The 18,235-nt window shown below is 36.3% G+C and overlaps 3 protein-coding genes across 5 annotated transcripts; 1 reads left to right on the forward strand and 2 right to left on the reverse strand.

Annotated features, from left to right (window-relative positions):
- Positions 1-286: 286 nt before the first annotated feature.
- On the reverse strand, positions 287-5,563 carry LOC140811062 (uncharacterized). Of its 3 annotated transcripts, none has more exons than XM_073168935.1 (7): positions 4,256-4,716; positions 2,864-2,990; positions 2,657-2,753; positions 2,162-2,253; positions 1,945-2,044; positions 1,192-1,277; positions 287-1,007 (listed from the first exon to the last, which is right to left on the reverse strand). In XM_073168935.1, the coding sequence occupies exons 2-7, from the start codon at positions 2,890-2,892 to the stop codon at positions 821-823; spliced, it is 591 nt and encodes a 196-aa protein (XP_073025036.1). In that variant the 5' UTR covers positions 2,893-2,990; positions 4,256-4,716; the 3' UTR covers positions 287-820. The 3 variants fall into 3 exon arrangements, 2 of the variants coding, with proteins under 2 accessions (XP_073025036.1, XP_073025035.1); XM_073168934.1 differs by lacking the exon at positions 4,256-4,716 and adding an exon at positions 3,529-3,596; XR_012113434.1 differs by lacking the exon at positions 287-1,007 and adding an exon at positions 5,268-5,563 and having other exon boundaries at positions 1,229-1,277; positions 1,945-2,253; positions 2,864-4,716.
- A 2,529-nt stretch (positions 5,564-8,092) lies between these two features.
- Positions 8,093-14,570, forward strand: LOC140813288 (uncharacterized). The gene is made up of 13 exons (XM_073171791.1): positions 8,093-9,038; positions 9,593-9,674; positions 9,810-9,913; positions 10,470-10,596; positions 10,671-10,765; positions 11,477-11,600; positions 12,087-12,167; positions 12,365-12,463; positions 12,537-12,722; positions 13,443-13,580; positions 13,696-13,752; positions 13,907-14,038; positions 14,158-14,570. The coding sequence occupies exons 1-13, from the start codon at positions 8,998-9,000 to the stop codon at positions 14,368-14,370; spliced, it is 1,479 nt and encodes a 492-aa protein (XP_073027892.1). The 5' UTR covers positions 8,093-8,997; the 3' UTR covers positions 14,371-14,570.
- Positions 14,571-14,659: 89 nt separating this feature from the next.
- On the reverse strand, positions 14,660-17,134 carry LOC140813287 (E3 ubiquitin-protein ligase WAV3-like). Its single transcript, XM_073171790.1, has 3 exons — positions 16,715-17,134; positions 16,493-16,615; positions 14,660-16,088 (listed from the first exon to the last, which is right to left on the reverse strand). The coding sequence occupies exons 1-3, from the start codon at positions 16,841-16,843 to the stop codon at positions 14,727-14,729; spliced, it is 1,614 nt and encodes a 537-aa protein (XP_073027891.1). The 5' UTR covers positions 16,844-17,134; the 3' UTR covers positions 14,660-14,726.
- Positions 17,135-18,235: the final 1,101 nt, after the last annotated feature.

An 18,235-nucleotide genomic window follows, 5' to 3' on the forward strand; every position in this document is an offset into this window, starting at 1 on the left:
AAGAAGAGGACGGGGAAGACGCAGTATTTAGTCCAGAACTGTTGGCTGCCTTTGAAGATTGCGTGCAACAACTACAAATAGAAGAAGACAGCATTCTCTGCCACATGGATGGATATATGCGGATAAATAACGTGAATGGTGAATAATCGAACATCCCAAAATAGTTAAACGGACTTTAATACAAGCTTTTGTATCATATTTATAGTGGTTTATGAATGATGCACACCATATTCCAAAAGCAAAGAACGTTATATCAGACAATTCACTTTCGCAGTGGTAATGGATATAAACAGTGAACACTAACATAAAATCCTCTCACTAATAACTTCAGAAAAATGGAAAATACAGTTGAATTTGCCATATACACAACAATTGTAACGTTTTCAGAGGAACTGAGATAAGGATTTCATGTAATGCCAAATCAAATTGCATCACGGGCTTGCTCGCTCACTTCTCTAGCACAAGTAGGCAATATTTGAAAGCATGACCTGTTGGAGGGATAGAGGAGCAGACTACGGGGGCTTCTGACCCTTGGTCTTGCAGAATTGAACAAGCTATGCCAACACAGCATGCACGGACTCACAAAAGAAAACCGATTTATTTATATTAAAGCATCGAGATATGAGTAGTAGTTTCTGCAACGGCTGTACTGACATAGGTACGATCCCACACCCCAATGAATAGGCAATCTGTATCAGGACTGAATGAGACTCCAGAGATCTCACCAAAGAAATCAATATCCTGCTCTTTATCATATCCATTCTTCACGTCATACACATGAACAAAATCAGCTGGTTCAGCCATTGCCATAAACTGCCCGTCAGATGTAAAGCGGATGGAACGAATAGCACCAAGATTTCCTCGAGTACAGCAACAGATGTAGACAGCATCCGCGCGTCGCATACACGGCAAGTTTTGTCTTGGTTCCCAGTGGCAAAGGTGTACCCATTGGGATGCCATGCAGATGCAAAAGAGAAATCCAAGTGCCCTCGCATGTGTGCAATAGCCTACAAACAAGAGGAGTCAACATTGCCCCACAAAACAAAAACCAAAAAAAAAAAGAAAAGAAATGGAATAATTTACTAACAATATTTTCTAAACCAGCAGCAATTCAGACCATAAATTCCACGTAGGACCTTCTCAATAATTGTTTTACCCGACCGACACAACTTTTAGAAGGAAAATATTAACCTTTCAGTTTGTGAATCCACCAGCATGCCATCAGGATTGTCCCCAACAATAGCAATTATTTTGCCATCTGGACTCAGAGAAGTATGCTGCAATAAACCAACAAAGAACTACCATTTCATATATCTTGTAGCGAGAGGAATCCAGCCACACAATGAGAAAGAAAAACAAGCCAAAACTAGCCCATCAACTATATCTACCATAAAACTCTTCTATTTACCATCAAGAAATTAGGCAAGGTCTGCATAGTTAATGCACCACAGCCATCTAGACCACTAAAGGTATTAGAAAACTCAATGCTTCACTTGTATCTTCAAGTGAGCGACTTTATCATTAACTGTTGTGTAGTCTACCATCCATGGCAGGAAAAATATAATTGTGTAGTCCACCATCCATGGCAGGAAAATATAATTAAGAACTTTTAACTCCCCAATCACAAATATACAGAGTTCAAGATAAGTTATAACAAGGCATGTAAAGAATGGATGATTTCAATCATCTTGCCCCAGGTATACCCCTCATATTAGCTTCCTCTAACAAGGCTGAAGGAGTAACCACGAGGCTAGGGGCCCTAAGCTATGGAAGATGACATAAATTGTACAGTAACAGAGGAGACACTTACGCCAGCTCACGTTGCAGAAGCAGATCATATTAATTAAGCAACAAATATTGAGCTTTCATGGCCACATCGGAATAAAAAGGGGCAATGTTGTTAACTTAATAAGCATTTGCACACAATCAAAACTTATAATTTGCAGGCCATGGATAAGAGAAATGCTTAACAAGCTGAAATCTCTCCATGTCGAAATCTCGCACTCCACAGTCATTATTGGAAGCAGTAAAATGAACAGCCCCACTGATAATTATCTAAACACATTAGTTTGGCATAGAGATATAAAGAACTGCCAATGCTGCAGTACACTACAATACACAATAGAATTTGCTTTGACATTAAAAAGTGAAAAAGGTTCACCTCCGACTGCCATAGATATCAATTGCATTTGTGATAGCATTATCGTCATAAGTCGTCCTCATACAAAAGCTAACCCCAGGTCGATCTAGATACTACATCAATAACGAAATAGTCAGTCACTGTTTCAAAATAATATCCAGCTACAAAGAAGCAATTATTGCCATTCCAAACATAGTTGCTATTTTGCACAGTAATGGAAAAGTCCAGAGCATACATGACTACTGAGTGAAAAACATCACTTCTTCCTTTATAAGGATTAATGAATTAAAGAAAAAGAGACAATTAGCCGAAGCAGAGCTTCATGGGGGTTTCGACCATACTGCATGCTTACTTAAAAAACAATTAGCTTCAATCAATGATATTATACCATTAATGAGGAAATGGTACATGACAAAAGTGATCTAGATCAATGCTATTTGCATTAATGCACCATATATCATCTGAAAAAATGCATACCAAGTCAAATCTTACAACAATGAATGAGGAGAAAATTACCTTGCAAATAAGCTCCCCCTGGAATCCCCCTGCAATCAACAAATTGTCACGGACTGCAAGAGTGCTTACTTGTGTACGAGTAAATCCTTCCAGCAAACTTCCAGGATGTTTATAAAAGAGAGATAAATAGGTTTAGCTGTCATAATTCCCAGGGGAAAAAATAAAACATAAAGTAAAAAACAAACAAATCCAATCAGATTTACACACCTCACGAGGAGCCACATGACCAGAAACATTAAGAACTTCAGTCTTTTTGGAACTCAATGACGACCAGTGAATGATTGAGTAATGCAACATTAGGTAAACATCATGTCGACCAAACCAGGTTCCTCAACTGCAAAGGCAGACAAGACTCATAAAAATTCATAAGTTTACTCCAGATTAATGATGAAGCAGCCAACAAGAACCAGAAGACGCAAAACTCCAAGGATAATTTGCAGGGGTTATGGACCTTGATTTTCAGTAATATAACATTCTTAGAGGGTATTGTGAAATGAAAAGATAATGATCATTTGTATCATTTGGCCTCATTTTAATAATTCATAAAACTCTGGCGAATAATGGCCCCGAAAGGTTAATAACATTAACTATTCTTCAATAATCTTCTCGCTTCAGATATTCAATATCTTAGCAGCATAAAATTATGACCTCAAACTCACCTAGCTCCAACAAAAAATCCATAAGTACCCTTCTAGACCAATAAAAGAAGCACTTCTATTTCATCTTGCTTTAGGCCTTCAGATGAAGTATTCGGATGCAATAATGCAAAGTTAAAGACAATGTAGACTATTATATTCACATATCAAAAACTTCAAAAGTTAGTCATCAGCAGGCAACAGGAGAAAAGCCCAGAGCAGAAAATATCACCTAACCTGAAAATGAAGAATAGTCGATTTGACAGATCTTGTGTTCTACCAGAACTCATAGGCTACGTTTGGTTGGAAGGATAGGATAAACTAATGATTAGTATGTAAATGATAAAGAAAATGATTGTAGCAGGATGGATTAATATGGGGTAAAATAATATTATGTTTGGTAAGATTTTTAAGTGTAGGATAATTTTGAATTTTTGATGAAAAGACGAAATTGCCCTTCCCCTTCGCGGCGGCGGCGGCGTCAATGGCGGCGGCGGCCGGCGGCCGGAAATGGTCCGCCGGAAATGGTCCGCCGGGGGGCTGTGGCCGGAAACGGCCGGCCGGAAATTTCGGCCGGCGCCGGCGGCTGTCGTTGAGTCGGCGGGAAGTGGTGATGAGTTTGAATTTTGGAGAAGGGTAAAATTGGAAAAATAGGATGGATTAAGAGTTGGATAAATAATTCTAGGGAGTGAGGAGGTATTATTTTAACCTACCTAATATAACCTAATCATTCATAGGAGGGATAAGGTGGGTTAAATAATCACGCGTACCACACGAGGGATAAAATAGGTTAAATAATATAAACCTACTTTATCCCTTAAACCAAACGGGGCCATAATATATACTCCACCTTTTCTTGTTACTTTGCATTCCTGACAAATCAAAAGCAAGATGTACACACTGGATGCGCCAATCAGTGTTACAAAACCCACTGTCACTGCAATCATTTAAGAATGACAATTACCTTTTCTGATCCCTCTCCAGATTGGGGTATATTTTCATAATCTTATACTGTTCTAGTCTAGTTTGTCTATACTTCTCCCGAGATATGCTTAGCCTCTCCCATGGAATGCCTTGGATATCCTTTCCCTTCCGCGCCTCTAGCAGCAGAAGTGTCTGTAATCTTATTGTCCTGATTCCACATCTCAGTTAGTTTGTGTCATCCATACTACGTGGAAAACGATAAAAGGAGACTTTTAAATCAACAACAAAATGTTAGTTTGCATGCTAGATTTATGGGCAGATTGAACTGACCAAGTTGTCATATCATCCTCCTCTTCCTCCTCTGACTCTGAATCTCCCATTAGTCGACCAGCAAAATACATATCTTCTTCTACTTCACTCATTTCATAGTCACCAGCTGCGTAATCCATCTCTTCCTCTTGAAAGGACATCTCCAAGTAAGGAACTTTGATAGCTAATTAGCTGCACCACATGCAATCGTAACATATTATTACGAATAAAAGAACTCAAATGTTGAAGAAAACCCTCGGACTTCAATGAAAACTAAGAATTTCTCATAATTTGAGAGGATAAATTTTTGAATTAGGTACGACCACTGTCCCAACAAGCAAGCCACTAACGGATTATTGAAAGAAAAGAGACTATGTGGATAAATGAATTTTATGATTAATCCCACTGTTTTGCGGTATTAAGAAATTCAAAATCTAAACAAGAGAATCCCAAAAAAAACCAACCACCATAAAATAAAAGCAATGACATAAGGAAATCTATGTCGGAGATGAAAAGAAAAGATCTTGGTAACCAAACAAAATTTATAGACTCAAAAGTTAGCGAAATGGAAGAGCAACAAAGGGGAAAAAGGGAGTACTCTGCCCTCACTAACGAAACCCTAGGTACCGAAAAGCCACAAATTGACGAACACGGAAGAACCTAACAAATCAACAACACAGAAAACGTAACTGCACGGGCTTACACAAAAAAAATGGCATAAAAAACAAAAATTCCATTCTAACCTGCAAACCCTCTTTATTTACAACGATATATCAAATTGCCAAACGAGAATTACAACAAAAGAGTCTCCAGACTCCGATCCAAGAGCTTGGGTCCAAGTCTCTTCACCTTCGAACAAATTCAGAGATGATGATCTATACAGCTCAATTCAGAACGCCAAAATCATGATATACGACACCAGGGAGTTTTATTTTTCTTTTTAATTGTTGATTTTGACTGCGGTTAAGAAATTAAATAACTAGGTTTTGGATTTGTGCAGTTTTGGATGTGGGGAATCTTCACCGCATTTTATATGGCTAAAAAACGAATTTAGGTAAATACAAGGTAATGTTGTGAAAACTGGATGACGTCGAAGTATTTTCTATAATTAAATTATTTTCATTTATTCCAAATTAACCACCAAAGTTCACATATTCATTTTGGCCCTGATATTATTTTCTATAATTAAATTACACTTCACCTTTTGAACTCTAGTAAACTCAAACTCAACACATTACCATATTAACTAAAAGTGAGAAACACGAAGGGATTTTGTGTTGGTTTGCTTGAGCTAGAGGTTCGTCCCTTCATGAATGAATTGATTTGAGTTTTTTTTTTTAAAAAATGGGAACATGCAATCACTATAATTTTATGTTCAGTGTGTAAATACTATACACTAGACTAACACAATAATTTGTCATCACGTTAATCAGATATTACATACTAGACTAATATAATAATTTGTCAATCAGGTTAATCAAATAAACTATACTAGACAAGTCCTATGTGACAAACTCATCCGAAAAAATGTTAGTAGCAGAATCGAACTTCTGACTATTGACTAGCTCTCATCTACTTCACTAACTCATACACTCTTTTAAAATGGTAGCAAATGGCCTCGTACATTATGTCGATTGAGGCCTTCGATAATGAGAAATATATAATCGTATAAACACGTCTATAATATAATCCAGTTCGACTAGAAAAACTATACACTACTACCAATTAATTAATCAACTGATTTTGAGCAAACAAAACTGGACAGTAACTACATTAGACACCATTAATCAATACATAGCAAGCAATCAAATTGGCTGTCATTGAGCCTAAAGACATCATTAAGTTTAATAAATATTTAATCTCTAAATTATTATTGAGTGGATTTCTTAGTCAATGAGACAAGTGCGAATGAGTTAAGCATTGGTAGACATGAGATGTGGTAAACAAGACATATAATATGTTATTGTAGTTTTAGTACTAACGAAGTAGCAGAAACACAGAATATGATAAAATCAAGTAAAAGTAGTTGGAAGATGAGATAACAGTTGAGGTATGTAAGTGTCCAGGAGAAGTTGAAATTCCATGGTGAGTAAGCTCTTTAATAGGAATCTAAATACTATAAAAATACAAAAATCTTCGATATATAGTAATGTAATACTAATTTATAAGGATAAAGGAGATATACACAAGGAATTAAACTTTTGAGCCCTGTGTTGAAGCTATGAGAGCGAGTGATAGAATGAATACTTAGGAGTATCAGTACTGTATCAGAGAACCTATTTGGTTTAATATCGGGTAGGTTTACGATGAACATTTTTTTTCTTGATCAGACGATTGATATAGAAACATTGGCAACATAAGAGCTTGCATACGTTGTTTATCGACTTTGAGAAAGCTTACAATAGAATGTCTAGAAATTTAATCTGACGGGTATTTAAAATTAAACATGTGCTCAATGCTACATCGAGATCATTAAAGATATATATGAAGGTGTCATAACTAGTGTTAGGTATGTCGAAGAGATGTCATGTGAATTTCTTGTGGTAGTAGAAATTCATCAAAGACCAGCTTTAAGTCATTACCTCTTTGCTTTTGTTATGGATGAACCGACATGACATATTCAGTATGAGGTGTCTAGGTATATGTTGTTTGCAGATGATATTATCATGATAGACAAAACTAAAAAAGTATAAATAAAAAATTAGATGGATAACGTGAAGCTTTTGAGAGTAAATGTTTTAAAATTAGTCTCTCAAAAATGGAACATTTAGCTTGTAACTTTGGTCCTGAATCTAGACGAATGAGTATTCCAATTTAAATCGACGGTCAATAAGTCTCAGAGTGTGAAATTTTTCGCTATTTAGGTTCTATTATTCACAATACTGGGTACATCAGAAAGGATATAAATCATATGATTAAAGCAAGATGAATGAAATTGAGGGTAACATCAGGAGTCTTATGCGAAAAAAAAATGTTTGCGAGATTGAAAGAAAAATGTTATAAGACTATTGTTCGATCAGCGAAGCTTTATAACCATTAGGCCACTACAGAACTACATATACATAAATGACAGTAGCAGATATATGTGTATGTTAAGATTAATGTGTTGTGTGTTAAAACACGCAAAAATAAAATTTTGAATGAAATGATTATGAATTATTTAGGCGTAGCTTTTAATTGGATCATTCAAAGTTTGGAACTTTTCCTATATTGAACTCCATTTGAAGTTTATAAGTGAGAGAATTTTGAAGAGATGGCAATGAAAAAAATAAGGGGATGACAAAAACTGTGTGTACAATGTGGGTCTTGAGTTGGGATTTGTCTCTACAGTATATCGTGCGATATGTGTAACTCCCCTGTCGCCATCTTTAAACAAGTTGTGTTACAATGGTAAGCATGGTGTCATTTATTTTAGCAGGAGAAAACAGATAAGCCCAAATGGACCATCGGATTTCAATTTTATTTTATTTTTAAAAAATGGTCAGCACAAATTTCTATCAAGCTTTTTTTTTTCAACTATTTTTTTTATATTCATAATAATTTTATGTATTTGGTTTAATTTATTTATCATATTTTGGTAATGAAATTATTATTGTAAGTGGAGGCAGTTGTTATGGCCGCAGGAGCAGCAGCACCTTGAGGCCTCAGCGACTCCGCCTTTAGTTCAATTCTTTGACTCTTCTTTGTTTACCTGATTCTTCCTTTTCCTTCCATTTCACCACAGTTCCTCCTCTCGCTCGCTGGAATCTCTTGTTATTTTTTTTATTGTTATCTTTGTTGTTTGATATTTGTCTGTTTTTATTTGTTTTATTCCTCATCAAAGCTAGTTTAGCTCCTTGTATGGGTTATTTTTGTGTTTTTGAGCTTTAGTTATTTGGATCGAACCCATTTGTTCGCCTTCTGTGCTTCTTCCTTTCAATCTTCATCGTACCTTCTTCTTTTCTTTTCGTGATTCAAGAACTTTGGAAAATTAGGTTTCGAGATCTGTCTCAATTAAACTAACTTTAGATTCTTTTCTAGGTTGTATTTGGGTTTTCACATGAGCTTTTTAGACAAGAAGTTTCCTGTTTTGCCCCATTTAATCCTGATGTGAAAGGAGCTCCAGTTGTCGAGTATGGATGTGATAGAAGGAAGATATTGAAAAGGTTGGAAATTTCAGGCGTTTGAACCATAAATTCGTATCTTTACTCCAAGATTCAGCTTTTGCTCAATAAAGTTGATCTCGGGGGTGGTGTCGCTGCTGCTGTTGTTTGTTATTTAAAAAATGATGGTCGAGACCGTGTTGACTAAGTTCTGGTGGTTAGGACGTTAGCTTTTATGATTTGAGCTAAGTTCCTTAAAAACTTCGGTTGGATTTCTTCCCGTTGTTACATTTGACAAACAAAGCTACAGAAGTCAGCCTCCACTTCTGCAATTGAGAAAATGAATCCCATCATTTTGGGATTGGCTGCTTGAGTTAGCTTTCCACAAAAGATGATCGACCAGTTCATTAATTTCGTTATTCGGCCACCCAGGTACATTTATATGTCTCTCTTGTTCAATTTCTTTTTTACTCTTGTTGGGATCTATCAATAATCTTGCAAGTGATTGAGAATTTAGACCAACTCATTTTCTGGAATCAATGGCTTGTTCACATTCATCACACGATTCACACCCCTTAAGCTGCCTTCTTTTCCTATGGTCAAGCGATTATGTAAATTGGTTGGTGACATCTATTACACAGTTTGGATATAAACTGTTCTTTTATTTATTCATAAACAGACAGGAAATGGAGAAACAATAATTTGGATTTGTACATAACCAAGTGATTCTTGGTAGAGCTTGTTGTGTTCTAGATATTGCTGCTTGTATGTACACTGTCTTCCGGTCTCTTAAAATAATTATTCTGCGATAGCTTTTGAGGCAGCTTTTAAAGCTCAAATGACCTATTCACTTTTTTGTCCATAACACCTTTATTATTTTGCAAATTATCATTCATTGCGATACCCTGTAGCATATGCCTACACATCTGAGCTCTTTCTTGGCATTATTTTTTTACTTGTAATTTACCCACCTGATTTTAAAACAGGGCTGAATATAACCCAGATCAGTATCTCTGGGAAAAGGATTTTACTCTCGGAGGAAGAAAATACATAAGAGAAGACCTGGAGGCAAGTATGGGCATCAGTCAACACAACCTATTTTGCAATGAATTAATAGGAATATATGATGTTTGTTTCCATTTCCAACCGTGAAGTTCTGATTGTACTAAAGAGTTTGAAAATACGAACTGTTTGATTTTGCAGCTTACGAATGAAAGAGGCCATATCTTGAGGTGTAGTCACTATGTCCCTTCGCAGGTTCCTGAGGATGTTCCCCTTCCCTGTGTTATTTACTGCCATGGAAACAGGTATTCAATTGCCTTCTAAATTACCATGTTAGAACGTAGTCGCTGCTGCATACCATGGAGTGCACTAAATGTATTACATCATGCAGTCTGACTGGTGTCTATAGGAACACAGTAAGGAAAACGGAAGTATTGTACCATGTTGTACTGTTGAGATGTTCAAAACCTCACTTAATTTTATTTTATCGGTCTTTGATGTAAGTTTTGCAGTTTGTTTATAACAGTGTGTTTTGTTCGGTGTAGATAATGGATTCTACCTTTTTGGTGTAATATTGTTACTGGTTACCACAAATTGGTTATCTGCAGAACTGACCAAAAAAGCAATATCTTTCTTTATATAAGTGGCAATTGATGTTGAGAAAACCAGATTGCCAGGAGTGAATCTCACAATAAATAGAAGGATAACATTTGATAAGTATACAGTAGGCTTCTAAGTTCCTTTCGCATGTTTAAGGGCGTACATTTATTTTTCAGAGGAAAACACAATTATGTAAAATTGTCAATTATTGAGGCTAGGTGTGTGAGCTTGTGAATCTTATTTTTTATCTTTCTCATGCAGTGGCTGTCGAGCAGATGCAAATGAGGCAGCTGTGGTTCTTCTGCCTTCAAATATTACTGTATTCACTCTTGATTTTTCAGGATCTGGCTTATCTGATGGGGGTTATGTCAGTCTTGGTTGGCATGAGGTAGTTGTCCCTTTTTTAATATGAAATCTCCAAGTTTCTTCTTTGAATGATGTATTTATTGCCTGAATTTTCAGAAAAATGACCTGAAGGTTGTGATATCATATCTGAGGAGTAACGAGAAAGTATCTCGAATAGGTCTTTGGGGGAGGTCAATGGGTGCTGTGACAAGGTTCGTGATTGTTTTCTGCCTTGCATTTTTGGAATGTTAGTTTGTACTTCAGATTTATTCCTATGTTTTTTGCTTCTTATAACTATGCAGTGCCCGTGGTACTAATTAACCTTTTATTTTTATTCTCAATCAAGTAGTCATTTTATAGATAATTTTCAAATGGGGATGAATATATGTGCAATATTTTGATTTAGAATAGTTCCAGTTGGGTGGATATGTGAGTCTGGTGTTGACTTTTGTTGGCAGATGTATACACTGAATTGTTGAGGATATACAAACATCTATGAGCAAAATAGGGGCACTGAATGCTAGTTACTGCCAGTAATCAGGATTCACTAGTCTTTCCTGTGCCAGTTCTTGGACTCGGTGGATTTTATTGGAACTATGTAATGGTGATGGAATGTTGAAATTAAATGTCTATAATTCCCAAGAATCTGAATAAAACTCCAGAAGAGAATGTGAAGAAAGGAGGATTGGGACTTGTTTTACCCTTACCTTATGCAAATCCACAAAATTCAATAATTTTCTGTGAACTTTCTATGAAGTTGTCTTTTCCTGAAAGGACTATGACTATGAAGTTAATATTAACTACCAGAAACATCACATTACAAGTGTTTTCATGATTATCAGAGGCGTCGTAGGATTTTTTTCGATTTGATTTTGGGATTACTGGAGGCCTACTGTTTATATAATGCCATTGATGTACTGCAGCCTTCTTTATGGAGCCGAAGATCCTTCTATTGCTGGAATGGTGTTAGACAGTGCCTTCTCTAACTTGTTTAATCTTATGATGGAACTTGCAGACGTGTACAAAATTCGGCTTCCAAAGTTTACAGTATGTTTCCATCTGACTTCCTTTTTTTTTGCACAATTAAAGTTACATGTGCGGCTGAACCCTAAAACATTCATGCATGGTAAACGAATGAAACTGTCTCAATGAACATTTTTGTTTTTAACTAGTTAGGATGAAAATCCATGTAAGAATTCAGTGTCTTTGGACAGCCAGATAAAAAATGTTCGATGTATTATATTGGATACATAGAAATATATATCCACCGACCGACATATCCTATTCTTTGGTACGTGAATATGATCACAAGTTTTGCTTCTTCTTAGTCTGTTTTATCTCTTTCAGTTCCCAAGTCAAAAAAAATATGCATATCCTTTTATGTAAGCAACAATTTTCCAAAATAATCTTAGTAAATGAGATATTAATATTCTCAATTTTGTAAGGTTTCTCAAATTTCTGAAGAATATTTTAAATTTACCATTTTCCTTCTGAATAAATAAATAGTGCTTCCACTTTCTTCATGAATTATAGGTTAAGGTGGGTATCCAGTACATGCGAAGAATAATTCAGAGGAAGGCCAAGTTTGATATCATGCGGCTTGATTGTGTACAGGTCTGTACATATCCGTTGGATTCTTTAGCAAGCTTATTTTGACCCTTGTTTTTTATGTGAACTTTCTGGTGAGGTGAAACTGCCTCTTAAAGTCCCAGCTAAACAATTCTTGTTTAATTTTTATTTACTCTGTGTTGGAGGGAGCTCTGAAATGATCTTGGTACTTACCACGATTTAATTTTAAATTGACTATGCAGGTTGCACCAAAGACATTTATTCCTGCTTTGTTTGGGCATGCCAAAGATGATAAATTTATCCAGCCTCGGCATTCAGATATTATTTTTAAGTCATATGTGGTATGGAAACTTTCTACCGGTCTAGTGTTATAAATGTTTTAATATGCAACTCTCAAATTTATTCGATATACAGGGTGATAAAAATATTATCAAGTTTGAAGGTGATCACAACTCATCCCGACCACAGTTTTATTACGATTCCGTATCAATTTTCTTCTTCAATGTCCTACATCCTCCTCGGCTTCCATCTATGAATTCGACAAAGATTGAAAAATATTATGATCTAGGAGATCTGAAGGTTAACTCTGGTATGGATGAGGTAATTTATATTGCACATTGTTTAGTAAATTGTTTCTTTCATTGGGGTACTTTGAAATTTTGGGCTACAATTTCGGATAGTGTGGTTCAATTTTATAGGTGACATAACGTATCAACGATATATCTACATATTTTGTTCGGTTTATTGATCTTATTAAAATTTGACCAGACTTGATGCAACATTCAAAGTTGGAGGTTGAAAATTTAGATGCATATTTGTATTTATATTACGTGAATTCTACTCTATATTGGCTGTTGTGTTGTAAGCACCTGTAATAACCTATTACCATTCTCCTAAAGGTGATCCGATCGTCGAGTTTAAAAATTAATTTTGACACACGTGGTAAAGCTTAAATAATGTTGAAATTTTAGTGTTTGTTTGGCTGGCATTTAAACTTTGGTCGGGACCTATTAACATTAACTCTAATATCAGCTTACTGTCTGGTGTGTGTTCCTGAGCAATATCCTGGCTTTGGAGCAGTGACACAGTAGTAACATTAACTGGTTTGTAATCTTCATAATTTCTAAACCACCTATTCAAATTATATTCAGAAAGTTCCATTTTGTGCCAAACCATAGCTTGCCAGTGAATACTAACACTTTTCAGCTTCTCTCTATCCTTATCATTTATGTAGGATTTGCTTTTGTCACCATTATTTCTATGTTTTATGTGGAGCTCGTTTTCTCATTACCTGATGTATACTTATGTTTTTTCCCTCAGGATCTGTTGTATGAGATAATTGCTGGGATTCGAAATGTCAGTGCTGATACAGCGAGTTCTTCTTCCGCTCCTCCACGAAATGTTTCATCAATCAAGTCTGTGGGGGACCTCCTTTTGGACATTGCGCCAGTTGCTAATGTAAAACTTTTAACTGTTTCTTATTTATGTTGCTCTTATATTTAGGATATACTTCCTGATTTGAATCCTTAAAATTTATCTTATAATTGTATCTACATTTACTTTATTATTGCAGGATGGCCTGGCTATGGAAGATGCAGATATTCACGGCATTGATGAATTGCCTTTACAGGTACTTTTGATGGTAAAGGAAAAATTAAACTTCACTAATATATCTAGGAATTTTTTTCCACTCGTTGAAGGATAATGGACGACATAACTAGCTATTTCTGCATTCTAAAATATCCTTAGTTTTAATTTTTATAGTTCAATTTTTTATCGCGTAGGACAAACCAAATGGCCAAAATGAAGAGTGTTGCTCATATACAAGCTCAAACAGAGAAAGTTGGGGACGGTGCTCGTCTCTTGGCAGTGACGTACCTTCTATGGATTGTACTAGTGCCAGTAACTACAATCAGGTATTTATCCATCCTCTTTTCAAGGGACATGATTTCCCTCCTCCCTCACTTGTTTTTCAATCTATTGGATTATGGGTTTCACACTTCATGATAAAGCAACTTCACGTACTGATTGGCAGAAAACCATAAAGGTGCTTGCCACCCCTTTTCGAGATTCTCAACAATGTTCTTTAAGCTCACCAAAGGATGACTGCAAGAAGAAGAATAAAGCTTCCTCCCTGGACACTAAGAAGGCCAAACGGGACAGGTTTGAGAAGTTAGAAGCTCTGAGCCAGCGATTACGTCTCTGCATCCTCAAGAAAGTGAATCATAGGAGACATTGCTCATCATGAGCTATCACCACAACCTCTGTATCATAGACTAGGATGGTATTTTTTCTTTTTCCTCTTTTTTCTAATTTCCGTTTTCTATGTTTTTAATTTAGTCTTCCTCCTTGTTTATACTTGCGGTTTTCTTTGTTTGTTAGTAATATTTAGGGGGATAAAACATTATTCATTTAATTGTTTCTTATGGTATCTTAGCGTGACATTGATGGATCAGATGTAATAACCAAAGAACGGTAATATCACCATTGTTCATGTCCCAACAAGAAGAAAAATGAAAGATCGAACCTACATGAAATTATTAACCGAGAAATCCAATAAATTCGGCAACCGGTATACGTAAAGAATTGCAAATAAAAATAATATTATAGTCTATAGCCGTGCAAATGCTTCGCCCATCTTCTAGCCATGAAAGGATCATGGTAATCCCAACTCTCTGCACTGCTGATCCTTCCTTCTACGGGGACGTGTTCATCTGTATTTTCTCTTTTATCTTCCAAATGCACGACAATTTCACCCCTTCTCACACGTTCGCCTTCTTCTCCACCATCTATGTAGCTATATTCCACGCTCACATGTCCCGATTCACCTAGATACAAAGGAAGATTCCTCTCTTCACCACCTCTCAGCTCTCCAATGCTAAAAATCCTTGAGCTTTCCCCGATCCTCAACTGGATATCTCTGATTGCACCTCCCAATGTTCTTGCCAGAAATTCCTCGAATTCGTGCATGACGAAGCCATTTGAGGCACCAAAGCCGAAACCCACGTGGAATACTCTCACAGGGATTTCCATGTCAAACTGGTGGTAGGATCTCGATGGACTGTCTGCTAGGTGCAAAATACAAGATCGTGGGTTCTTGTGGACACGGTCTCCAAGTATCTTCACTCCTTTCTTGAGCCCTTCCATTGGATCTGCTTGCCCCGTATAGAACAAACGATCAATGACTTGTAATGCAGTTCGTTTACCATAAGAAGTCATGCGCTTAAGAGGAAAGACTCTTGATGCTGCAGAAGAGTAAGTGACAATGGCTAAACGATCAATAGGACGTAACGAGGAAACAACCAATGCCATGGATTGCTTCATAAGCCTCAGATGTGGCCCATTCGGGCTCGTCACTAAGACCAAGTCAGCTGCAGGCTGATGCGATGATCTCACACGAAGATGAGCTCCATTGTTTGGGGAGCACAAAAAGGGAGGAGTTTCTGCCCCAGCTGAGGGAAAAAGATGTGCAGCAAGAGGTGAACTTGCCATTGATGATGACCCAGATACATGATTGGACGGAATCCCGCAATAGTGGCAAGAACTGGTTCCAGAATCTTGACATGAGCACGGATTGAAGCTTGGTGGAACCAAAGAGGCAGTCGAAAGAGAGAGATGAAGACGGGGTTGATCGCTTGTGTGGTCAGGCTCGACTGGATCGTCGTCATCGTACTGTGCAGATTGCAGAAAGGATCGCCTGTGAACCCGAGAATTGGCTATGGAGTCGTCGATGATTCTTAAAACTGGGTCAGTCTTATTGTAATGGATGGTATGCCGGGTATTCAGGTTGCGCGGTAGCTGTGTCCATTGAGCACGACAAATGGGGCAGGTGACACTACCGTGCCGTACATTGGAAGCAATGCAAGCAAAATGGAATGCATGGGAGCATTGAGCTGTGAATATCGCCTTCCCAGGGCTGTTACCTGAGCTGTAATTCAAGGGATCGAGACATATTGCGCACAAGTTCTGCAATAAGCATTGGGAAAATGGGCACAAGGAATCCAAAAGTTAGATATATAATTATGCGATGAAAAAATAGACAGATACTCAATGCACCTTGAAAGCTAGATGTTTTTCGTGTCTGATTTTCCTAAAAATTTAATCTTGGTCCAAAAATTTACGATAATTTACTTCCTACGGAGTGTCAAATAACCTAATCATCTTCTCCAGTAAAAACTACATTTGGTCATAAATGCTCCACAGGGAAACCTTTGGTTCCGTAATGTACTAGTAGATTCAGAATTAAATACAAAAACAACTGATAGATTGAGCATGCAATTGATTCAAAGTGTGGTAAAAACAACTCTTCCATAAACACAAATAATTCCTCAAGAAAGAGTAGAAGATTATTAAATGGCATCAAAACACACCTTGTTAGAAGAAGGGCTTGTGCTTGAATCACCCTGCTCCGAGATCTGTGAGGAGACCTTGCAAGAAAAGTTCCTCTTTTGATTCCCCGGTGGCATAGCATAATCGGGTGAATCACAAAATCGCTGGAAAAAAGGAAAAACAACAGAAAAATCAAAACTCACACAATTCCTAACCTGCAATTCCCCTTCAAGAACATGGGATCTCATCTCTGGAAGACTTACATTGGGGGAAACAGATGCATCACGAACATGAGATTGTGGGTTCTGGCAGAAAGAACCACACGCCTGCACCAAGATTTTCTTGGCCGCTTTCTTGAATGTCCACGACGCGCAGCACCCTCCTCCGCCCATCTCCACCACTTGAACTCACTCCTCCTCCGTGTCCTCGCAACTTTTCACCTGTTGTATGGAACAAAGATTGTCCTGAAATGGAATGCAGGTGGAGAAGACAAAAGGTTTACAGGAATTCTGTGCCTTTTTTCATTATATATTCGATACAAAGTACAATATTAATTTGCCCCTCTCTCTCTCTCTCTCTCCACCTGTTTGAATGGTTGCTCAGTCTTGTTTCACTGTTATTATTATTATAGACGATGACGACGATGATTGAAATTGAGAGGCTCCCACCATCTTTAACTGTAGCCACTTTTGTGAGCTGCTGCCGCTTTATGAAAGCCGACCACTATAAATACAAAACCACCATGCCCCATTTATTCTACCTGGTTAAATCAATTTAGTTTACTTTTACCATTTTCGCTTTTGGACCATATCTCTCACATTTTTCGCTGCCATTTTTTATTATTACAAGATTCTTGATTCTTTCTTGCAAGAATAGGCCTGCAAATAAATTAATGAAATGCAGATAAACATGATTCCATTCGTCAACTCTATTTTGGTTTGTTTTATTTTCATACCAATTATAAAAAATATTAAAAAAATAAATTATATATATCATTATTTATTTAATTAGTGTTTTAATATAATATAAAAACTTGTAGGAAATAACTAATGTGTCAGAATGAATAAGATAGATTGGTAAAGAATATAAAAATAATATTTTTTTATCTCATATATTTAGGTTTGTTTGTGTGTGTCTTTCATATACATTAAAAAATTTATTAGGAAAAAAATATATTTTACAATTAAATTTTCTATTTTACACTTACTTGATGAATGTTTTAATATGATAAAAAAATTGTCGAAAATAGTTAATTTATTTAATGATGGGGTTAGATCAGTAAAATAATAGATAAACTAATATTATATATGATAATGATTGTATATTTGGGACAGATAAAATATATATATATAATCTTTATATTCCAATGAATTATTGAACTATATATTTGAGAAAAATTGAAAACATAGTCTTTCTATTTGAGTTTCTATTTGAGGCAAATGGAATGTCTATTTACATTTTAATAAGGTATTTTTTTTAGGGGAAGACGATATGCAAGACTCGATTACCGAGTAAATATTTGAGTCTACTAATATGTCTTAAAATATTATTAAATATACTCAAATTTAATAAGTAACTCGGTTTTAATTATTTTTAACTCAAAAAATAGTCTGCCAAATTATAAATTCTGCACTGATTCATATACATTTTAAAAAATACCAAGCGAGACACGAGACGTGCAGTCTAGAGAACCAAACCAAACAGGTTTTGTCACTGTTGTCTCCTAAATTATGGACAATTTGTAAATCTGAGTTTCTTGTAAATGTAAATTCTCGTTTGTTTTT

The sequence above is a fragment of the Primulina eburnea genome, chromosome 14 (genome assembly GCF_022965805.1).
Source record: "Primulina eburnea isolate SZY01 chromosome 14, ASM2296580v1, whole genome shotgun sequence".
NCBI lineage: Eukaryota > Viridiplantae > Streptophyta > Magnoliopsida > Lamiales > Gesneriaceae > Primulina > Primulina eburnea.

Excerpts from the sequence above, each read along its gene's own strand:
- LOC140811062 (XM_073168935.1), bottom strand. The coding sequence starts at position 2,892 with ATGTTTCTGGTCATGTGGCTCCTCGTGAG. Across the intron at positions 2,254-2,656 it reads AGGGGGAGCTTATTTGCAAG|TATCTAGATCGACCTGGGGT; the intron begins GTAATTTTCTCC and ends TTATTGATGTAG. Across the intron at positions 1,278-1,944 it reads ATTTCTCTTATCCATGGCCT|CATACTTCTCTGAGTCCAGA; the intron begins GCAAATTATAAG and ends GGTTTATTGCAG.
- LOC140813288 (XM_073171791.1), top strand. The coding sequence starts at position 8,998 with ATGATCGACCAGTTCATTAATTTCGTTATTCGGCCACCCAG. Across the intron at positions 9,039-9,592 it reads TTCGTTATTCGGCCACCCAG|GGCTGAATATAACCCAGATC; the intron begins GTACATTTATAT and ends ATTTTAAAACAG. Across the intron at positions 14,039-14,157 it reads GTGCCAGTAACTACAATCAG|AAAACCATAAAGGTGCTTGC; the intron begins GTATTTATCCAT and ends ACTGATTGGCAG.
- LOC140813287 (XM_073171790.1), bottom strand. The coding sequence starts at position 16,843 with ATGGGCGGAGGAGGGTGCTGCGCGTCGTGGACATTCAAGAAAGCGGCC. Across the intron at positions 16,616-16,714 it reads ATGCATCTGTTTCCCCCAAT|CGATTTTGTGATTCACCCGA; the intron begins GTAAGTCTTCCA and ends CCTTTTTTCCAG. Across the intron at positions 16,089-16,492 it reads CAAGCCCTTCTTCTAACAAG|AACTTGTGCGCAATATGTCT; the intron begins GTGTGTTTTGAT and ends TGCTTATTGCAG.